Source organism: Fukomys damarensis, unplaced genomic scaffold (assembly GCF_012274545.1).
Source record: "Fukomys damarensis isolate Sample0158 unplaced genomic scaffold, DMR_v1.0_HiC HiC_scaffold_39, whole genome shotgun sequence".
Classification (NCBI taxonomy): Eukaryota; Metazoa; Chordata; class Mammalia; order Rodentia; family Bathyergidae; genus Fukomys; species Fukomys damarensis.
The window spans coordinates 101148596-101168407 of record NW_022900951.1 but is presented as its reverse complement, the minus strand read 5'-3'; the positions used below and the strand labels follow the sequence as shown (position 1 = coordinate 101168407).

Genomic DNA, 19812 nt, shown 5'->3' with positions numbered 1-19812 from the left:
AAAAAAAAAAAAAAAAAAACAAGAGAAGGGAAAGACCAATATAGTGGTTGATCACGGAAGGCTATTTAATTAATACCTGATTTGGGAAATGATGCATGTGGTGGATGGGAAGAAAAATCTGTGTAAGTTGTTTTGATGTATCTTTTCTTGAAAAGCTAAAATATATTGCTTTGTAAGTTCAGATTAATATAACCTGTAATTTTCTCTATCTCCAAAACCAGTGCTTCAGAAGGGGCGAGCAATTGACACTGGAGAAGTTGACATTGGTGCACAGGTCATGCAAACCATTCCACCTGGCTTATTCTGGCGTTTCCAGATTACTATCCATCATCCCATATATCTGAAATTCAATATTTCTTTAGCCAAGGATTCTCTGCTGGGGATATATGGCCGAAGAAACATTCCACCTACACACACTCAGGTATTTGGTGTTATTGGTACTTTCTTGAACCCCTTGTGACGGTTGTGGGTTGAATACTTCAGACACTGTGACTTATGAAGTATGTAGAAGTCAATATCTGAAAGCAAAAGAATCTTTGTAACAAATAAATAGAATAATCATATTCAAACTAATTAAAACATAGCGTGGAGAAAAAAGGAATAGTATGTAGTAGATCAGATTCCAAAAGGAGAATCTAAGAAAATACTATTTAAATGTGACCTCTGCTTCCTGACACAAAGTTTTCCTAAGCTTCCCAAGCCTCTCACCTCGCATGGCTTTATTGTTAACATACCCTGTACTAGTTCCAGACATTCCTTGCCTCTTGCCAAGGAAATGCACATCAACCAAAAGTTGATGGGACATAAGTACAAAAGGCAGCCTGTGTTTTAGAGGTTCAAATTATTCTTTGCTATAGCAAATAAGTACTCAAATATGTAAAACCTTTGCAGTTTACATACTCCTTCTCTAAACTTTAGCCACCTCATTACTGTTGCTTTCTTTCACTTATTCCTTCCCAACATTAATCCACTGGGAGCCTTGCTCCTCCTAAGAAATAGTGAAAAGAATCAAAAGTCTGGGCCTTGCTTTTTTTGCATAGATATGACTAGAATTGAAACCTCATCTTCTAGGTGAGAATAGGCAAGAAATCAGAGGGCCATTCAAATGTAATTTATAAAAAAAACATTTAAAGAAATATTTGCCATGTATATCCATTGATTAGGAGAAAGAGGGAGGTTGTTTGATATTTTAAGTATGTTACCCAAAAGGTAGTAAATTATGATGAATGTTCTCAAATTTTCAACTGTTCATTTATTTGTTTTAAAAACTGTGAAAATTTTTATTTGCAGGTCACAGTAACATTTCTCAGCAGAATATATGTTTTTAAGTATCTTCTATGTAAAATGCCAAGATTCTCTTCTATAGTATTAAAGATTTTTTCTTAGTTTGTTTCAAAAAATTATTTAGAAAATTCTGAAACTGAAAGGCTTATAACATTTATAGTGAGGTGTTTTCTTCACAATTAATAGGCTTTGGAATTTAAATATACTTCAGAATTGATAACCTTCTCTTCCACTTTGCCCACCTCCCAAACAAAAAATTATGCAGTAGGTGAATTCAAGTTGGATCTGTTTATCACCCAGAAGTAAATGTTGCTGTTTATTTTTGTGCTTGTATATATTCCAGTTCGATTTTGTGAAACTTATGGATGGCAAACAACTTGTCAAGCAGGACTCTAAGGGCTCTGATGATACCCAGCAGTCTCCTAGGAACCTGATCTTAACCTCCCTTCAGGAGACAGGATTCATAGAGTATATGGACCAGGGGCCTTGGTATATGGCATTTTACAATGACGGAAAAAAGGTGGAGCAAGTGTTTGTGTTAACTACAGCAATCGGTAAGCTGCCTCACCTATTATTTCGAATTTAGACTATAATTATAGAAAGACATATGTGATGAAACTAGTACAGATGCTATTTAAATTTATTCCTTGTTCTAGCTTAAGTTGTTCTTCACAATAGGTCTTTATGAGAAAAGTTTGTGTTGTTATTATCGATGTGATTTATTGTTGGATAAGATTTTTTAAATTCTCCATTATTTGCTGTTACTCTGGGACACTCGCTATGTACCTTTTTATACGTTTTCAACAAGAATAATTCCCTGAGTAATATTATTCCCCCTTGTACATAGATGATCAGCCTCAGTGAAGAAGGAAATAAGGGAGAGAAGCTCTGCTAATTCAAGCTGTTATAAAAGCAAAAGCAAATAAATACCTTTTAAAACAGAAAAAGCTGGCATCAATCCAGTTCTTTACAACCACTGACTCCAGGAGCATGAAGGCTTCAAAGTACAACATAGGAGTATAAAGAGAAGAATATTAAGGATAATAACTTCAGTCATTCAAAGCCCTTTCTTTCAGAATTTTTTTTTTACTTTAAAAATCATCACAATGGCTCTTTCAGTGTGCTCAGGGCTTTTTAAAACATGTTCCTCTTAAACACAATGCCCATACACACTCTTATTCACTGTCACCCTAGTTAGTCGGAGACATCTCACTCTTTTGTCATGTTTGGGTAAATTCATTCCCCATGACCTTTTGTGTGAATAAAGCTGTGCTCTTTAGCAATTTCAGAGTCCTAAGGGTAAACAACTCATAAATAGAGTATTGTATTGTATAAATTTTCCTAAAACACATGTCTTTTAAAGGAAGGGGAAATATTTTACAGCTGTCAGTTTTCTCTACAACTCTCACCACTTTATCCTTTAGTTAACCTGTTCAGCCATATGTTTAGGAAGATGTGTTGACATCTTAATAGATATACCATCTGCTCTTTATAACAATTGTGTTCTAGTTTTACTTGATGCTGAAGACCTTGAGTGAGTAGAAAATGATAATCCAGCCATAAGATTATTAAAACTTTTCTCTAAAGTAATCTCAAAGGCAATAAAACTTCACTGATGATTTTTCCCCTAGAGAAAAATTACACTGGTATTATATTGTCAGAAGCTAAAGTATTGGTTTGTTAAATTAGAACCCAAAATATATTATGTCACTGTTTTGTTACTCACAGACTGTGTGGCAGGTTCACACTAAGTATGGACCTCTTATATTTTTCTATCAAGATAGTTTTGATCATATGAATTCCAATTAATTATGAAAGGTTGAGTTTTTCTCCTAGGTAATTAGAGAAATTAGAATGCATAAAATATTTGTGCAGTTTTTCTCTCTTCCTGCTATTTTAACCCCTCAGCTCAACTTAAAAGCACTAAGCTATTAACCTTTCAAAAATCATAGTCCTAGAAATATGCTTGGTGTTTTTCCCCATACCTTACTTTATCTCCCAAAGAACCTAACCTTTGAGAACCAATTCCTGTCATCCAGATGTCAAACTGTCGGTTTTATATGCAACAACATATTTGCCTTTTGCTTATTCAAGTCCTTTTTTTTTACATTTTTGTTGTCCTTTTGAGAATAGAATCAACAGAAATGCTTCTTCTACTATTCCATTTAAAGAAAATTCAAGTAAATTTCGCAAAACAGTCAAATGTCTGTAAGTCATTTACCCTAAATTCTTTCCAATATTTTTTATGATTTTATAGTCTATCTTAGAGTAAAAAGACGCTATATATTTCATTTTTCAAAGGTAAGGTTTGAGCTGGGGATTTAGCTCAGTGGTGTCATTGCCTGCCTGACTCACAAGCACAAGGTCCCAAGTCAATCCTCAGTACCAAAAAAAAAAAGAAGTAAGTTTGCCTAATATGGGGGTGTGTGTCTGAAATCCCAGCACTGAGGAGGCTGAGGGCAGGAGGATTCCTGGAAGTTTGAGGCCACTCTGAGCTATATAGTTAATTCAAGACCAGCCCAAACTATGTGGTGAGATGCTATCTCAAAAAATTAAAAATAAATAACAAAGACGAAATTTGTGTAAATTTGTTCTAAATGCTGCTCATTCATCTACTTCATAATGTGAGAATGAATTGATCTAACTACATTTCATCCACTACTGAGGATCAAAATAAAATTAATAATTTACATTTATTAAATAGTAAATGGCTTATTTTAGTATGTATTATTTTTCAGTATTATAGGCAGACATACCACTAACTCCTGATCTCTGACAGCTCGCTCTGTTACATGACAATACTTACCAATTATGGAGTGCCCTCTGTCCCACTCTACTGAATACTTAACATTTAGTTAGTTTGTTGCATTCTCATCACAACCCTGATGACCCAGGTATAGTAATCTTATATTTCAAACAAGGAAATGGAGACTTGGAAAGAGTTGTTGGCAAATTTTCTCAGACAGAAAGTTGCAGAGTTTATATTTGAGAATCAGTATGTCTGAATACAATGCCCTTTAGACTATGCTCATTCCATAAGATTATTTATTACCTTTAATTTCTCCCATGAGAAAACCTGCCAGAAGCAAAACCTATAATCAGTGCAGATGCGAACACTGTGGAACTTTCTACTTCAGCATACAAACAGGGTTTTAAACTTAACAACTACAAAATCATTCTTGACTCAAATGAACTGGAGTCTTTGAAGTGATTCTGAAATAAGATTTAAAAGATAGAAGACAAAGTTTATTGAAAGCCAACATAAATGCAAAAATGTTTGCCTTTCATCAATAGTTGTTAATGTTTTCCTGTTGCAACCATCTTCCTCACAGAGTCCCTAGGCCAACCCAAGATATCTGTGATACCAGCGGAGGTAGCAACTTCAACAACCTTCGTTGTCTACTCACTTGGATGGCTGGGGTTAGGCTGTGTGTATCAGTGTGGGCCCTGCAATAGTTCTTCAATAAGTCAAAAATATGTAAAGATTTTTAGTTATTTTGATAGCAAACTTTACTAAAAATTTGTTAAATTATAGTTACATTCCAACATGGCTGCTTCTTTAAATTTTCAGTGGGATCCAGTGTAAAAGTAACTTCAACTATATTTACTTTGAAATTTTCCTCCATGGCCTTCTATTAACCAACTAGAGCAGGGGAAGTTCAAATGTATATGTAAAAAGGACTACTGCTTGGAATAATAAACCCAGATAAGTAGAAAAAGAGAAATTTTCTACCACTGCATGAAAACAGAAAGATTTCTTTATATCTTTTAATAATTATTTGTTAACTAAATTAGTGTTGTTATGAAGATAACTAATATTTTATAAGTTAACAAAGATTGGCTCTTGCCTACTCATTACATTCTGGTCAACCCAGTTTTATTTCTGTTAATATTGTGTGTTACTTGCTTTATCAGGTTCAGTTTTCTAACACATTGGTGAGCAAACAAACCATACACTTGAAAAAGGCAATCTGCTGTATTCATATCAAGTTGAGATTAACCTCCACTGATTCATGCAAGAGTGATATTGCACACAATCACTGGATTCATACTCAGCTTTCTAAGATTTCCTCAAATGAACTAGATTTCTTTGTCTTGCTTTTAATCTTCCCAAGGCAGAACTCCAACATATAGACCGCCAGCTCTCCAACTATGGAACATTACTATAATGAAGCATTGGTTTTCAATGCTTTCATGTGGTAAAGCACCTGTAATTTCACCCATGGTGTTTGTTTAAATGTTGATTACTTGGCCACATCCCTCAGAGATGGATTGAGTTGATCTGGTGCTAAAGCCCAGGCACCTGTAATGTAAGTGCCCCAGGTGAGCCTAATGATAGATGTGATTCACAGACCACAACTGTAAAAATTTCTCAATGCTATTTCTCAATGCTCATTATAAAGTCTCACTCTCATTCAGTAACAGAGCCTGGGACCACCTCCTAGAATCTCTCCTAATTGTAAATAGCTTATCTGAGCGAACCTTGGTGAAGCATATAATTTGAATTGAAAAATGAAAATTGGCATGTAATATAAGTGTGAATTTAATAGGCCAGAATGTAAAATTCTGAGTCCAAGAGTGTCTAGTGCACAAAACTTACAGAAAAGAGTAATAGAAAGATTAAAACATACATGCACACATGTACACACATGCACATGTACACATGCACAAAATCCTGCAAGTTCAAAGTCCAGGACCATTACAGTTCATAAATGTAGAATTTGACCACTGTTATTCTTTAATATGTAATCTTAAACTGCAGTTTAAAAGTCATTGTCAGAGACCGACATTTATAAAACTATACTTTTGCAGAAAAGTTACTAAAAGAATTATCAAAGTTCTTTTGAACTGCACCTCTTTATGTCACTAGAACTACCTATGAATACCTTCAAAGCCGTCTCAGTTCCTCAGAAAACTTCTCTTACACTGGATGGAGAGGAAATTAGTGGCAGGGAACTGATAAGCATTTACAATCAAGAAGGCATTGCTCAAAAAAAATACTTGGGTTCGAATGCTTTTAGTGGTGGTGAATTCAGTATGAACACTTTAAAAGCCTTCCATTGTCACATATTAATAAAAATGAAATACTGATTATCATATTCAAGCTGTCAAGATAGCAGATTAAATATTTTAAGTTGCTAAAGAAGAAACTTTATTTGCTGAATACTAAGTCTGAAAAACAAATAGTAGTTTTTGTCTTCTGGGTTACATTTTCACTTGTTTTGCTTTTGGAAATGTCCTATAATGCTCATATATTTTTAGCTATATCATGAAAGTCTCTTCAGGATACAATCCATTGGGACCCTTTATGCACTTTGGAGATGAAGATGGTTTTTAGTTGTACTCTTAAATAGCCCACTCAGCAAATTGAGGGCCCTTTTAATAATCTACTGCATGTGACATCTTAAAAAACTCTTTGGCATCTGATGCTGAGCAGTATGTACTCTCTAGACAGCAGAGGGCAAGACTGTTATAGGCCCCTAGTCTCTGCAACTTAAAAAAAAAAGAGAATAAATATTCTATGACTCGGAAGTGTGCTCATTTTCTTTTCTTTTTCTTCATATTAACAGAAATAATGGATGACTGTTCAACTAATTGCAATGGAAATGGAGAGTGTATTTCTGGCCATTGTCATTGTTTCCCTGGATTCCTTGGACCTGACTGCGCCAGAGGTAATGTTGTTCCGTGATTCTGACTGATTTAGGGGAATAGATATCACTTCAGAGCTCAGAGTTACTAATAACAATAATAGTCGAAGTAGCAATGACAGCAGTGTGTCCACATTTGCCACTAAAAGCTGTACACTGACTATGTTTGGCACTGTTCTAGACACTGCATTATTTTGTTAATTCCTACTCGCTAAAGTGGCTGGCCCTCTAAGGTAGGTATCATTTTATCCTTGTTTTATGAACAGAGAACCACAAAGAGTTTGACTTAGCCAAAGTTACATTAACAACAGGGTTTTGTGCTCATATTGTCTGACCTGGCCACTAAACAACGATTATATTTTCTTCCTAAATTAATTCATGATAGACTGAGTTTATAGGGGGCAAAGTTAACAAGTGCTTATACACCCCAATGTAACTGCAACGAATTGGGTGATCATCAAATAAGTAACCTTCAGTGTAAAGACTAGAAAGTCAGAAGTTAAACTTAGCAAACTTTACTGTTTCTTAGACTTACTCAGAATTTAATTCTTGAAAGGCTTTGAATAAATTACACCATTTTCCCCATAGGCTTGTAGTTATTATTTCAGAGATGCTTTCTGTTCATTTCAATAAAAAGAAACTTAAAGTTTCTAGTCTGCTAATACCTTAATCTCAGGTTTCTAAGACATTCAGTTTCTGTAGATGAAATTTCATACAACAGAGAATTATCAAGTACTTGTTACATTCCTAGCACCAAGATAGAACATGAGGAATAGGGGATAGGAGTAGAAATAGAGTATGTATTACAAAAGTGAATAAGCAAAACATACATACAGATTCTGTCTTCAAAAAGCCCATAATTTTAAAAGGGAGACAATGAGAAAGCAAAAAAAATGTTCTAATAAAATTTGTACAATATGTTACAGAAAAGGACATCTGTGCAGTATAAACCTAATTACAAAGCCTTTTAAAGATAGCATTTTATAATATGAATAACTCCCTATTTATTAGTATTTTAGCTTTCAGTTTTAGCTTTCAAAATTTAATATACATCTTGAGGAAGAAAGTACATGAGAGAAAAACTCAAAAAGCAAAATGCTTAGCTTAAAATAATAATAATAATACATTAATAGCAGAATCAAAAGAGTATGGTGGGATCAAAATATCTTTGTAATTTCTCTTTACCCCAGTCCTGTGAGAAGAAAATTCTATGTTTATTGTCATGAATATGTGCCTATTTAATAAAGGGTAAGACAGAAATAGTACAATTTCTTGCCTGAAATATCTTACAAGAATCAATAGATAATTGCTATTTGGAGATTTTGAAAGCATATCAGAACGTTAAAAGTTCATTTGCCAATCTTCAGATTCATGCCCTGTGCTGTGTGGTGGGAATGGAGAGTACGAAAAAGGACACTGTGTCTGCCGGAATGGCTGGAAGGGGCCAGAGTGTGATGTTCCAGAAGAACAATGCATCGACCCGACATGCTTTGGCCATGGAACCTGCATCATGGGAGTCTGCATCTGTGTACCAGGATATAAAGGAGAAATATGCGAGGAAGGTCAGGGCTTTATTTTAATGTATTGCTTCAGTCTTTTCTTTCCCTGAATCTTCCAAGGTGTCATTCTGTGCTTCTAGTAGAGAAGCAAGAGGTCTTTGCATGCAGTAAGATCCTCAACATGTCCTTGGTACATGGAGCGGGGGCTGGAATCAGGAAAGCTTCTGTCTCTTCTGACTGTATCTATGACACCTGCAGAGCAGTAATGAAAAATGGTGTTTTTCTAATTTCTAATACTGTTTTATAACTTGAGAATTTCCATATTGATGACTTCACTGTTAATTCATATGCTTTATTACACAGTGCATTATGCTACATCTCACTTTAAAGAACGCAATAAAAATAATGATATATACACATTTGGAGTCATTTTGCAAATGTTTTCTTAGGGAGTGATTTGTAATTACCATTATTATTATTGCTTCATATTATTTATTTTTACAAACCTCATGCTGAAACTTGACCTCTATGCCTAAGGAAGCAGGCTTACCACTAATGAGTTTCATACCAGTGCTTTGATATTAAATTCATCCCAAAGGAGTCTTTATAAAAATATTTTGAAATGGCAATAGTTGTATTATTTAAAGAGACACATGGGAAAATAAGTTTGCTAATAATCAGACCTTTTGCATGCTACATTCCTCAAACAAGACTGATTTCAGAAATAATATTAAACCATTACCATGGGAGATGGTCTCATCACAACTGTTGTTCAGGAAACGGGCTGCCGAAAATGCACTATAATTGTTTTTTAAAGATGGCTCATTAAGACTATTACACAGCATTCTAAAGGGTTTAATCTCATTCCACTCCATGAGCAAGCAAGACTTTAGCTTTCAACCTCTTATTCGCAAGAGCAGAAATTTGGTATGAAGATTTTATCTGTTCCAATGAATGTTATTGGGCCCATGGAATACACTGGAATTCCTGTTACCTTTGGAAATTGTTTCTATGATGAAATTTTAAATAAAATATAACTATTTTGTACCTAAAATGTAAATTCTGATGCTGCATAGGAATGCACACAGTTATCAAAAAAAAATTGTGTTACAACATCAGCAACTTGTCATGAAAAATCACATAACCTTTCTAATTTAAATGTTTTACACTGTTGAAAAGGATTTAGCTTCACTTGGCCTTTTTCGCCATCACTAAAACATTTTGTAGATCACACAAAGTAGCAAGATAGAATATGCACCATATTTAATGAAACAAACTTTTCAAATACAATAGAAAAAGTATTTTAAATCAAGCATCACAGACCAGAAACTCATAGGCTAATGTAGACCTATGGGTGAACTTTGTTTGGTTCACGTACATAGTGGTGCTATTGATCCATGTGATTTGGTTGTCTACATTTAAAAATAAAAAGTGTCATAAAAATCCCTATTTCTGGCCACTCTTGACCACTAGAAAATCTTGTGACCCTGTGCCCTGATTGCAACGTGGTGGCAATCAACTGGAGCCAAGTAGGAGCACTTCATCTTAAACTGAATACTTTGTTTCAGTTGGCATCCAACTGTTTTCATAAAGCCATTTCATCTATGCCCGGCCCTTTTAGAACCCTATGACTTTGTGCCTCCAAATTTAGTATGATTTACAAGATGTAAATCTTTATGTGACTATAATGTAGTAAGCCTCTTAAGAAAATTAGTTATATTAAAGCCAAATTTTACTTTGTTTATTAAAGTTGTTTTACTTGAATATAACAAAATATAATCCTTCTAAAAATGCTCCCTCCAAATGATGAATCAAATTAGATGTACCTTTGAGTGTCTATTTTCTAGTTAGTTCAGGTATTAAAATATTGTGCTAATGCACTTTAGATCTTGGGCTATTTGTAATAGTAATAACTTTAATTATAACAGTACTTAGTTAGACTTAGTTTATTCCATGACCATAAGTCACATCCTAAAATTAGGTCAGACTTTCAAAGACAAGCAGGTTGTATCAATCTATTTCCAATGCTGCAAAAGTAATCCAATGCACATATCTTCATTATGAGTTATTTAATTTTTAATTAACTAATTATTTTTAAAATATACATCATACAAGCATAATCAATATGTATTAATCAAATATGGGTAATAACCAATTTCAACTCTTCAGCACTTATTCATTTTTGTGTGTTGGGATTTTAATACTCTTCTACTCATTTTTGAATACCTCCAAAGTGATTTTGCCCTATAATTGCCCTACTCTATTGAAAAAGAACCGGGAGTAACCTCTGCACTCTTGCTATAGTTATAGTGCCCCTTACTGAATTTCTCTCTGCCACTCTCCACCATGCCACTTCTCATCTCTGGAGACCACTATGCCATTATGTTCTTATACAAGTTTGAGTTACTGGATTCCACAATTAGTGAGAACATTCAGTATTTGTCTTTCTGTGTCTTGTTTGTTTTGCTTAATGTATGTTATTTTAGTCTCATTTCATTTGTAAAAGAAGGGTAAAATTTGAAAGTCAAATTTTCCATTTTCCATAGAATGTTTAATCAGTAAAAGCACAAAACAATTTTCCTCCAAGGCAAGCACAGGAACCGACCTCTAAAATAGTTTACACATTGGCTGAAATATACAGAAAAAAATTCATAATCATGGAATCAGAGAAAAATGGATTTTGGCCTCTGTCATTCTACAACATTGAAAGCTGTGTCACGGTGTCCTGATAGGAAAATCCATAAAGAAAATAATTTTAAATTAGATTTAAAATGTTATATTTTCAGTAATTCTAAGGAATAACTGAGATTATAACAAATTGTTGTAGTTTATCGTTTCATGCAAAAGAAGTCACCTTGAACCAATAAATTGAATAAACCAAACTTAAAACTTCTATGTAAAGTCCCTGGTCACATCAAGTATAACTCTAATTTCAATTTCACAAAGGATAAGACATTCTTTAACAAAAATTATTGGGCTTTTTTGCAAAGCTGAGAACTTCCTGTTGAAGGCACACACTGATCTACCCACCCATTTGTGTGGGGGTACTGCATATTGCTCACAATTTCACAGAGCATATGGGTAGTCTTCTTATTCTAAATTTATGTTGCAGGCTTTAGGATACTTAACCATATTTTTAAGTGATAATAATCTTCTGGTTTGAACACAATGTTTGTATGAATCATTTTATTGCCTAATTAAAGCAGCATTAATGATGTAATACTAAGAAACCAATGTATCTGAGTTTCATTATCCTGTACCTATTCCTGTTAATCTTTCCTCCCCACTTTATTTTGACTTTCAGAGGACTGCTTGGACCCAATGTGTTCTAACCATGGCATCTGTGTAAAAGGAGAATGTCACTGTTCTACTGGCTGGGGAGGAGTCAACTGTGAAACTCCACTTCCCATGTGTCAAGAGCAATGCTCAGGACATGGGACTTTTCTTCTGGACACTGGAGTATGCAGCTGTGATCCCAAGTGGACAGGATCAGACTGCTCAACAGGTACATTGAAGTTATTTCTTCTTCCTCTACTACCAAGTTCTGTCTAATTCTTTCCTATAGAGCATACTCCTTGGAATCTGATGCATATGCTTTCAGGAGTCCTAAGAGGCTTCCAGGTATTTCCTAGATTAGCATTTCACTGAATTTTCATTGGCAACATACTGTTACCTGATCCTTATTTTTATCTTATTGTGATAGGTCTACGTGTTTGAAATTTTTTCATTTTGTATTCTGCTGTAATTATTTTGCTAATTCCCAAGTCTTCTACTATCAGTTCTATGCAAATTATTTCAAATAATTATCTGTTACAACTTGAATAATAGGGCATTTTCATTGAGTGGTTCATCACCTAAAAACACAGATCAGGAACTCTATTTTATATATTGCATGTTAATGCTCAATTAGCTTTACTACATCACTTATCTTTTCCCATTCTCCACCCTAATATCTTCCATAATTATCTTAGCCATGTTCCTCATTACAGGGAAAAATACCTAACACCCAAAACTTGAAAGGAAGAGAAGTTTACTTTGGGTCATGTTTACAACCCATGGGTTGGCCCTAAACCATAATGGCATGATGGAAGGGCCTGAGCAGAGGAAAGCAGCCAGGACACAGAGAGAGAAGGGAAGAGCCATAGAGGGAGATGTACCCCTCAGGTCATGCACCCAGTGATCCACCTCTTTTCACCAGACCCCACCTTTTAACAAGAAGTCACCTATATTGCCTCATGATTTAATCATTTTCCAGAAACCCCGCCCATGAGTACATGAGGCTTTTGAAAGCATTCATGATTTAAATAACATTATGCCCTTGACCCCAAAAGATTCATGTGCATCTCTTTACACCAAATGCATTTAGCCCAATTTTGAGTTGACAAAGTTTTGACAGTTCCAGTAAAGTTAAAAAGTCCAAGTCTGAAGTCTCCTCTGTAACTCAAGGCAAACTCAGCTGTAGAAATCAAAAAGAAATTTGCAGAAAAGCAACATTGCAGCTATACAATGACACATTGTAAATATACCCAATTCCAAAAGGGAGAAATTGGGAAATAGAAGTCAATAGAACCAAAGGAAGACCAAAACCCAGCAGGAAAAATGTTAAATCTAATAGCTCTGTGTCCAGCACCCAGTGTAAAGATGTGAACTCCAAAAGATTTGGGAAACTCTGTCTCTATGCTACAGCAGGTTGTAGTCTTCATGGCTTCTCCCTTGGGCTCACTTTAATCACTGCCTGTGACTTTCCTTGGACATTCCATATTCCTGGTTTCTCCAATTTCCTGGGGTCTCTGTTGTAATTCTGACTTCAATACTACAGAGTCACATACTGCCCCCTCAAGGGCACACTCTCTGGCCACCTGGACCTTCTTCAAAAATCATAGTAGAAGCCTCCTTGGCCCCAAAACTCTTGCATTCTACATGCCTGTAAAATGAGCACCATGGGAACGATGCCAAGGTCTGCTGGCAGTTTAAGCAGTAATCAGGTTCCCTTGGACCATAGAAGTACTGGCCTCTGAGTACCTGAATGGCTGAACATTGTGGAATGAATCCTGGCAAACCAAATCCCAAGCAGGGCACCCTGGGCCTCGCTTCCCAAAGAATAGTCTTTTACTTTTGTGCCCTCAATCCTGCAAAAATTATGTTTTGCTGATTCCTGAAATGCCCTCAAGGTATCTTTTTAATTGTACTGATGCAAAGGATTTCCTTGGCTTGATTTTAATGCTAATCTTTTTAGCAATTAGACTCTCCTTGGGCAAAACTTCACAGGCCCCCACCTTTATATGAGCATCCTTTCTAATGAAATGTCAGCTGGAGAAACCCTAGAATGCTTTCAAATAATTCAGCTGTGCCATTTGCTTTTGATTCTCAGAGTAAATTTTGCTAAAAGCACCAAGCAGTAACCATGCTACAGCCCAAACATTGGTCTACTTTGGAATTTCCTCCACCAGATTAAGTAGTCTATTCTCCTTATAAGTCTCTCTCAAAATCTCAGGACACAAGCAAAATATAAACAGATTTTCTCCCAGAGGATAACACACATGCCATGGAGTCCATCTGGCAGTGGAGTCCCAGTTCCCAACTGAAACCTCCTAAACCTGGTTTTTACCATTTCCATTTTAAACAACCTTCTGGTCTTCTAAGCCCTGACCACAATCTCCCATGAAGCTTGGCTCAAAATATTCCAGGGTTTCTCTAGCTGGCATCTCCAAACCTTTCCAAACTCCTCCCATGAACCATTTCCAAAGATTTTTAAATTGCATGGTGAGATAACAGTAACAGCACTGACTCCACTCCACTTCTCCAGTAACACAGTCTGTTGTAGTTACTCTCTCACTGCTTGGACAAATACCCAATAGCCACAACCTAAATGAGGAAAGGTTTATTTTGGCTCATTTTTACAGTTCACTATAGGTTGGCTCTAAGGCTGAATGTCATGATGGAAAGGCCTAGGCAAAGGGAAGCTGCTCACACCATGGCAGCTAGGAAACAGAAAGAGAAAGGAAAAGCCAAGAAGGGAGATACTTCCTTTCAGTTCACACTTCCAGTAACCTGCCTTATCTGACCAGACCCTACCTCTGAACAGCATGTCAGCTAAATCACCCCCATGATTCAGTCATCTTCCAAAAGTCCCACCTATAAGTACAAGGTCTTTCATGCAACATTCTTGATCTTAACTATACTAATAGTTTCCCACTTTTTACAAGTAAAATTCAAATTTCTTAGCCTGTTATCAAAAGGTCACCATAAACTGTTAGAAATCTCTTCTATCTACACAGTCATCCAGTTTTGCTTCCAGTATAATTTTTTCCATCTGCCCACATAGTCTGTGTCTTCTCTTTACTGCCAATGCATAATAATTTCATACTTTTTTTATGCTTTTCCCTCAGCATTGAATAATTTTACCTTTCCACCTAAGAAACACAAACCTATCCATCAACACCAACCTCAATTTGAGTCATTCCATAAAACTTTGCCTGATTACATCAATAAAAATCTCTAAGATAATCCCATGTGCATTGCTAGAGAGCACTTACAACATCATGATATAGGTATTTGTGCACACAGCTTGTTTTTCCACCTGAGGCTTAAGCACTGAAAAAGATGAAACATTCTTTTTTTGTATCTCCATATTTTATACTCATTAAATAAGTGTAGTTTATAAATGGTAACTCCTACAAAGCCTCTGTCTATGAATTTTAAGATGTAACATAGCATTTGTTAAACTGAAAGGATCAGTGCTCTGTGGAACTCTTGGTACAACTGAATTAGCTCATGGTCTGAAATCTGTGACACTCCACTAAGAAAACAGGAAGATCCCTTTGTTAAGATAATTAATTTTAATATAAAACTTTATTATATTTCTAATAATACTTTCCTGAAATCTTATTGTCTCACATAGATATAATATGGAAGAGGGGTTACATTTTAAGATTTCAGAAAATGATGAAAATGTTAAAGATAATCTAATAATAACTGAATTGTTAATTATAAAAATCAGTTTCTATAAATATATGTGTACCAGCTGGATGCTTGGCCTAGTGTTTGGTACCAATTTCTCCATCACCCCAAACAACACTTACTCTCCAATACAAATTAAATGATGAGAGAAAAATTGATAGCCCGTGCTCTATTTTTATCTGAAATGTCCCTCACAACTCCATATATTAAAGGCCTAATTGCCAACCTTAAAGAGGCTGAGCCTCAGGGGAGGAAGTTAATCACTAGAAATATGCTTTTAAAGATGATTGTGAGAGACTGATGTCTTCTTTCACTCTTTTGCTCCCTGACCACCATGAGGTGGGCAGCTTTTTTCACCACACACTCCCACCACACACTCAAAAGCAACAGAAATAGCCAACCATGGACTGAGATCTCTGAACTGTAAGGCAAAATAAGCCTTTCTTCCTTGTAAATTGATTACTTCGGGTGTTTGTTACAGTTAAAAAAAAAAACGGACTCAAACAACCCTAAAAACTATTACATCAGAAAAAAATATCTCGTTTGATGCTTCTTAAATATGGTGGTGTCTACAATGACTTCCTTAGCATTCCTGAAGATTCTAATGCACAAGGAAGAGAGGTTAGTTTGTCTGAAGCTGTGACAATTGCTGCAATAGTTTTATTCCTCACTTCTTGTTCCTTTGTCATTTATTGTACCATAGGCTATGTCAGCATGTGAGGCAATGGTATGTAGAGAAGAATGAAATATAGTATCTATGGTTGGTGATATAAATGTGAACAAACATATGAAATATCTCGCATTAAGTCCTAAAAGACATTAAGAACATTTAAATAGGGTAGGTAGTGTCATGGTCACATTTGTATTTTAGAACAGTAACACTGGAAGTGGTTTGGAGAATATAGTAAAACTGATGAAAATTTGATATAAAGGAGTTTAAGTACAGATGGAAAAAACAGATAATGATAAAAGTTAAAAATAACATTGGTGACTGCATGGGTATAAAGGAAAGTAGATATTGTCATTGATTGATTTCTACATGGAGAGATTGCTTGAATTATAACATTACTATCTGAGATATGAAATGTTCATTTATTTCAAAATTATTCATTATCTACTGTGTGCCATGTGCTATGTTATTGGGATATATGGATGAGGAAAACAGACTCTTTCACTATTAGGACTTATAGTCAGAGAGAGAGTGAGAGAAAGAATAATGAACAAAAATATCAAGGTCACAATCCTAGCTAGTGGCAAACCTGCAAGTAGAAAGCAGGTCTATTGATTTCATGCTGGCTCTACTGTAATTTTTAGCTGCTCATCCTCATCCTTCCCCCAAAAAGACAGAAGTTGGACAAAGAGAGAAGTCAAGTGAAAAATCTATCTTACGAAAAAGGAGGTGAAGGGCATCTCATACCAAGTATACGAATGGCACATTTTTGTCGAGAAATCCTGAACTAAAGCCAAGTTCATCCGTTCTGAACCTAACAGAAAAAGCTCACTAGAAACACTTCTTGCTCACAAAAGCGAAAGGATAGACACCTATGGTCACAAACTCAGCAGCCACTCAAACCAAAGAAAATCCTAATAAAACTACCAAATTGAAAAATCAGGAAAGGAAAGTCCTTCCAAGACTCCAGTGAAATGGTAGGAATGATCCTTCTGTGATATTTAAGCTCCAAAAAGGTTGTTCCCATGAAGCATATTTAACCTTTGAGATGATCTCACTACACAGACTTTTAATTGAGTGCATTCAGTGCAGAAGGCAATTTAACATATGATTCTTAAAATGGATCATGCCATTTCAAAAGTGGATATACTCCTTGGCATTGACCATTTTCTTCCCCTAAGAACATGAAGCTTATTTGTTAGCATACTGTCTGTGCTTCTTTGTTACCAAAAGGAATGCCATGAATGGCTTACTGATTTTCAGTGATTTCTTCTACATACTGTACCTTGTGTATTGTTAGTATTTCTCCATTGTTACTTTTTAGAGATTTCTTTAACCTGATAGTCTCATGGCACTTGACAAAGGTCAATTCATTCGTTTTTAAACATATCTCAAGAGGAACACAATGAAGCTTGCTATATCATGGTTTAGATTTGAATATTTCATAGATCAAATTATGCTCCCTTAAAATAACTCCTTAATATAAAATATCAGTAATACATTTAGCCTGTCCTAAGGATATTGGCTCTAGTGTCTGAGATCAACATTATAAAATGAATCTACTACATTTCTTTTGTAAGATCTATTCTCTTTGTCACACAGACTTTCAAGGGGGTGTAAAAATTGAGTTTAAGTATTTGAACTCCTCTTCATGATGAAACTCCCTCTATTGTTTCTTGTAAACACAGTAATAGCCAGTCATAGTAGGAATCCATTTCCATTGAGAAGACAACTCTTTGCATTTATCTATCACAATCTCTTATTATGGTATGACTTGAAAGTAGATTAATTAACCAGAGAGATATAGAACTTTAGGCTCTGAGGTATTTCTGTACATACTATATGCTATACAATAGAAATCACATGAAACACTATCTCCATGTACCTTATCCAAGAAGAGTTACTTTCTAAAGTTTGAAGATTTTGTTATGATAGTAGTTTTTATATCATCCTATGACATATGTCCATTTTGAAAATGAGAAAAATTACAATATGGTTTGGATGTGTGTGTGTGTGTGTGTGTGTGTGTCTGTGAGTGTCACACATGTATTGACAGTTGAATGACTTTTTACTATTTGTAAAGAAGGTTATCTGAAAGACTCTTGAGGTTCTTTCCAACACTGAGATCTGTGAGTCTCGATCTTATATATTGAACTACTCATACTGATTCTGAATGGTTCATGAACACAGTCCATAAAATCCCTGAACTCTAATGTTTATGTTAAGAAATATTAATTGAAAATAATTTCGTTGTCACTGTAAGGACATCCCTACTTTGATATATAGACCATGTTATTTAAAATTTGCTTCTATATATATTAGAAACACATACACAAACATAAACATAGGTGTGTGTGTGTATATATCTTCATTATAATAATGTCTCATTACATTTTAAGTGTTCCCTAATGGATAGTGATATGCAACTACTAATAAAAGAGATAATTAGAGGAGAAAGTTGTTAAGAGGGTCATATAATTATTGTTGCTAGGAAAATTTTCCTTGATTCTACAAATGTCATATTCTTTTAAAACATTATTAGCTTCCCCCTTTGTTGAATGTGCCAATAATCAAAACAGATTTTCATCTGATACTCTCTACCAGTGTTTTTCTATAATTTCTAGGAATTGATTAGACTTTTTAAAATGACTTACATGTATACAGTATTTATCTCCTTCATAAATCACAGTTACAACAGAATCATACATTCAATATGACAAAGAAATTTTGTTTAAAACATTATGTTCATGCTATTGTAATGACTGTGTAACCATTGCTCGTGCCTCTGAAAGAAAAAAATAGACTCACATGCATAGTAACCAGAATTTACCATCTTCAGTAGAAAAGATCACAAACAGAACCAGATTAGGAACCTAGAGTCACAAGTACTTCTTCCTGTATAGTTCTGGGCACATGGATAATTCTCAGAAGTAAAAATTTTTATATTAGTTAGTAACAGTTTTATTAAATCATAATGCTATATACAACCCGAATTAAACAAAAGCTCAGATATAGACAACTAGTCATTGAAATACAATGGGGAAGGGAATGTTTTAGGATCTTTTAGTGTAAAAGGACAAAAGGCTTATGATTAATTCATATGTAGGTTTAATTATATTTAACCTGATATTCAAAGTATAATGGCTTCTGTTCATATTTATTTTAAAACAATTGCTTTTCTACAGAGCAAAACATAAAAGATAAACTGAGGTGACTCTGATGTACTTGATTAAATGAAAGAAATTTTTACTTGAAACATGGTAACTATACCATTAAAAGGAAAGTGAGGTCAAAACATTAACTCTAGATTGTTGAAACAAGTGAAGTTCATTGATGATACTTGAAGAGCATACTAAAGATAATTCCAAATCAAATTAATTGTGTAAGTTTGAATCTGCAGAAGGCAGATGTGAAATAGAAAAAAGTTATGCTATTACAATGATTTCCTAGCAACACATCCTAGTCAGACATGATTTGTCACCTCCAAGAATTTTTTGAATTACGTGAAAATATAAATTAAACCCAAAAGTATTCTCAGATTTTAAAAGTTTCTTATTTTTTATAAAAGAGCTCCTTTAGTGTCCCAAGATTGCATATATTGTGAGATAGCTTAAAGCACATCAAATATATAATGTTTTCAAAAGACATCTTTTACATTTTGTTCTGAGATACTAAAAGCCACACCTGTTATGCCATCATTAGCAGGCAGCAATGCAAAAAAAAAAAAAAAAAAAAAAAAAAAAAAAAAAAG

At 34.7% G+C, this 19812-nt stretch overlaps 1 protein-coding gene across 1 annotated transcript in view; it reads left to right on the top strand.

The window, feature by feature from the left end:
- Positions 1–19812, top strand: part of Tenm1 (teneurin transmembrane protein 1) — a 788119-nt gene that overhangs the window by 513878 nt on the left and 254429 nt on the right. Inside the window, exons 9-13 of the mRNA XM_010608026.2 lie at positions 222–421; positions 1628–1838; positions 6855–6956; positions 8300–8494; positions 11736–11936. Of these exons, the coding sequence (XP_010606328.1) occupies positions 222–421; positions 1628–1838; positions 6855–6956; positions 8300–8494; positions 11736–11936 (909 nt within the window). The remainder of the gene's footprint in view (positions 1–221; positions 422–1627; positions 1839–6854; positions 6957–8299; positions 8495–11735; positions 11937–19812) is intronic.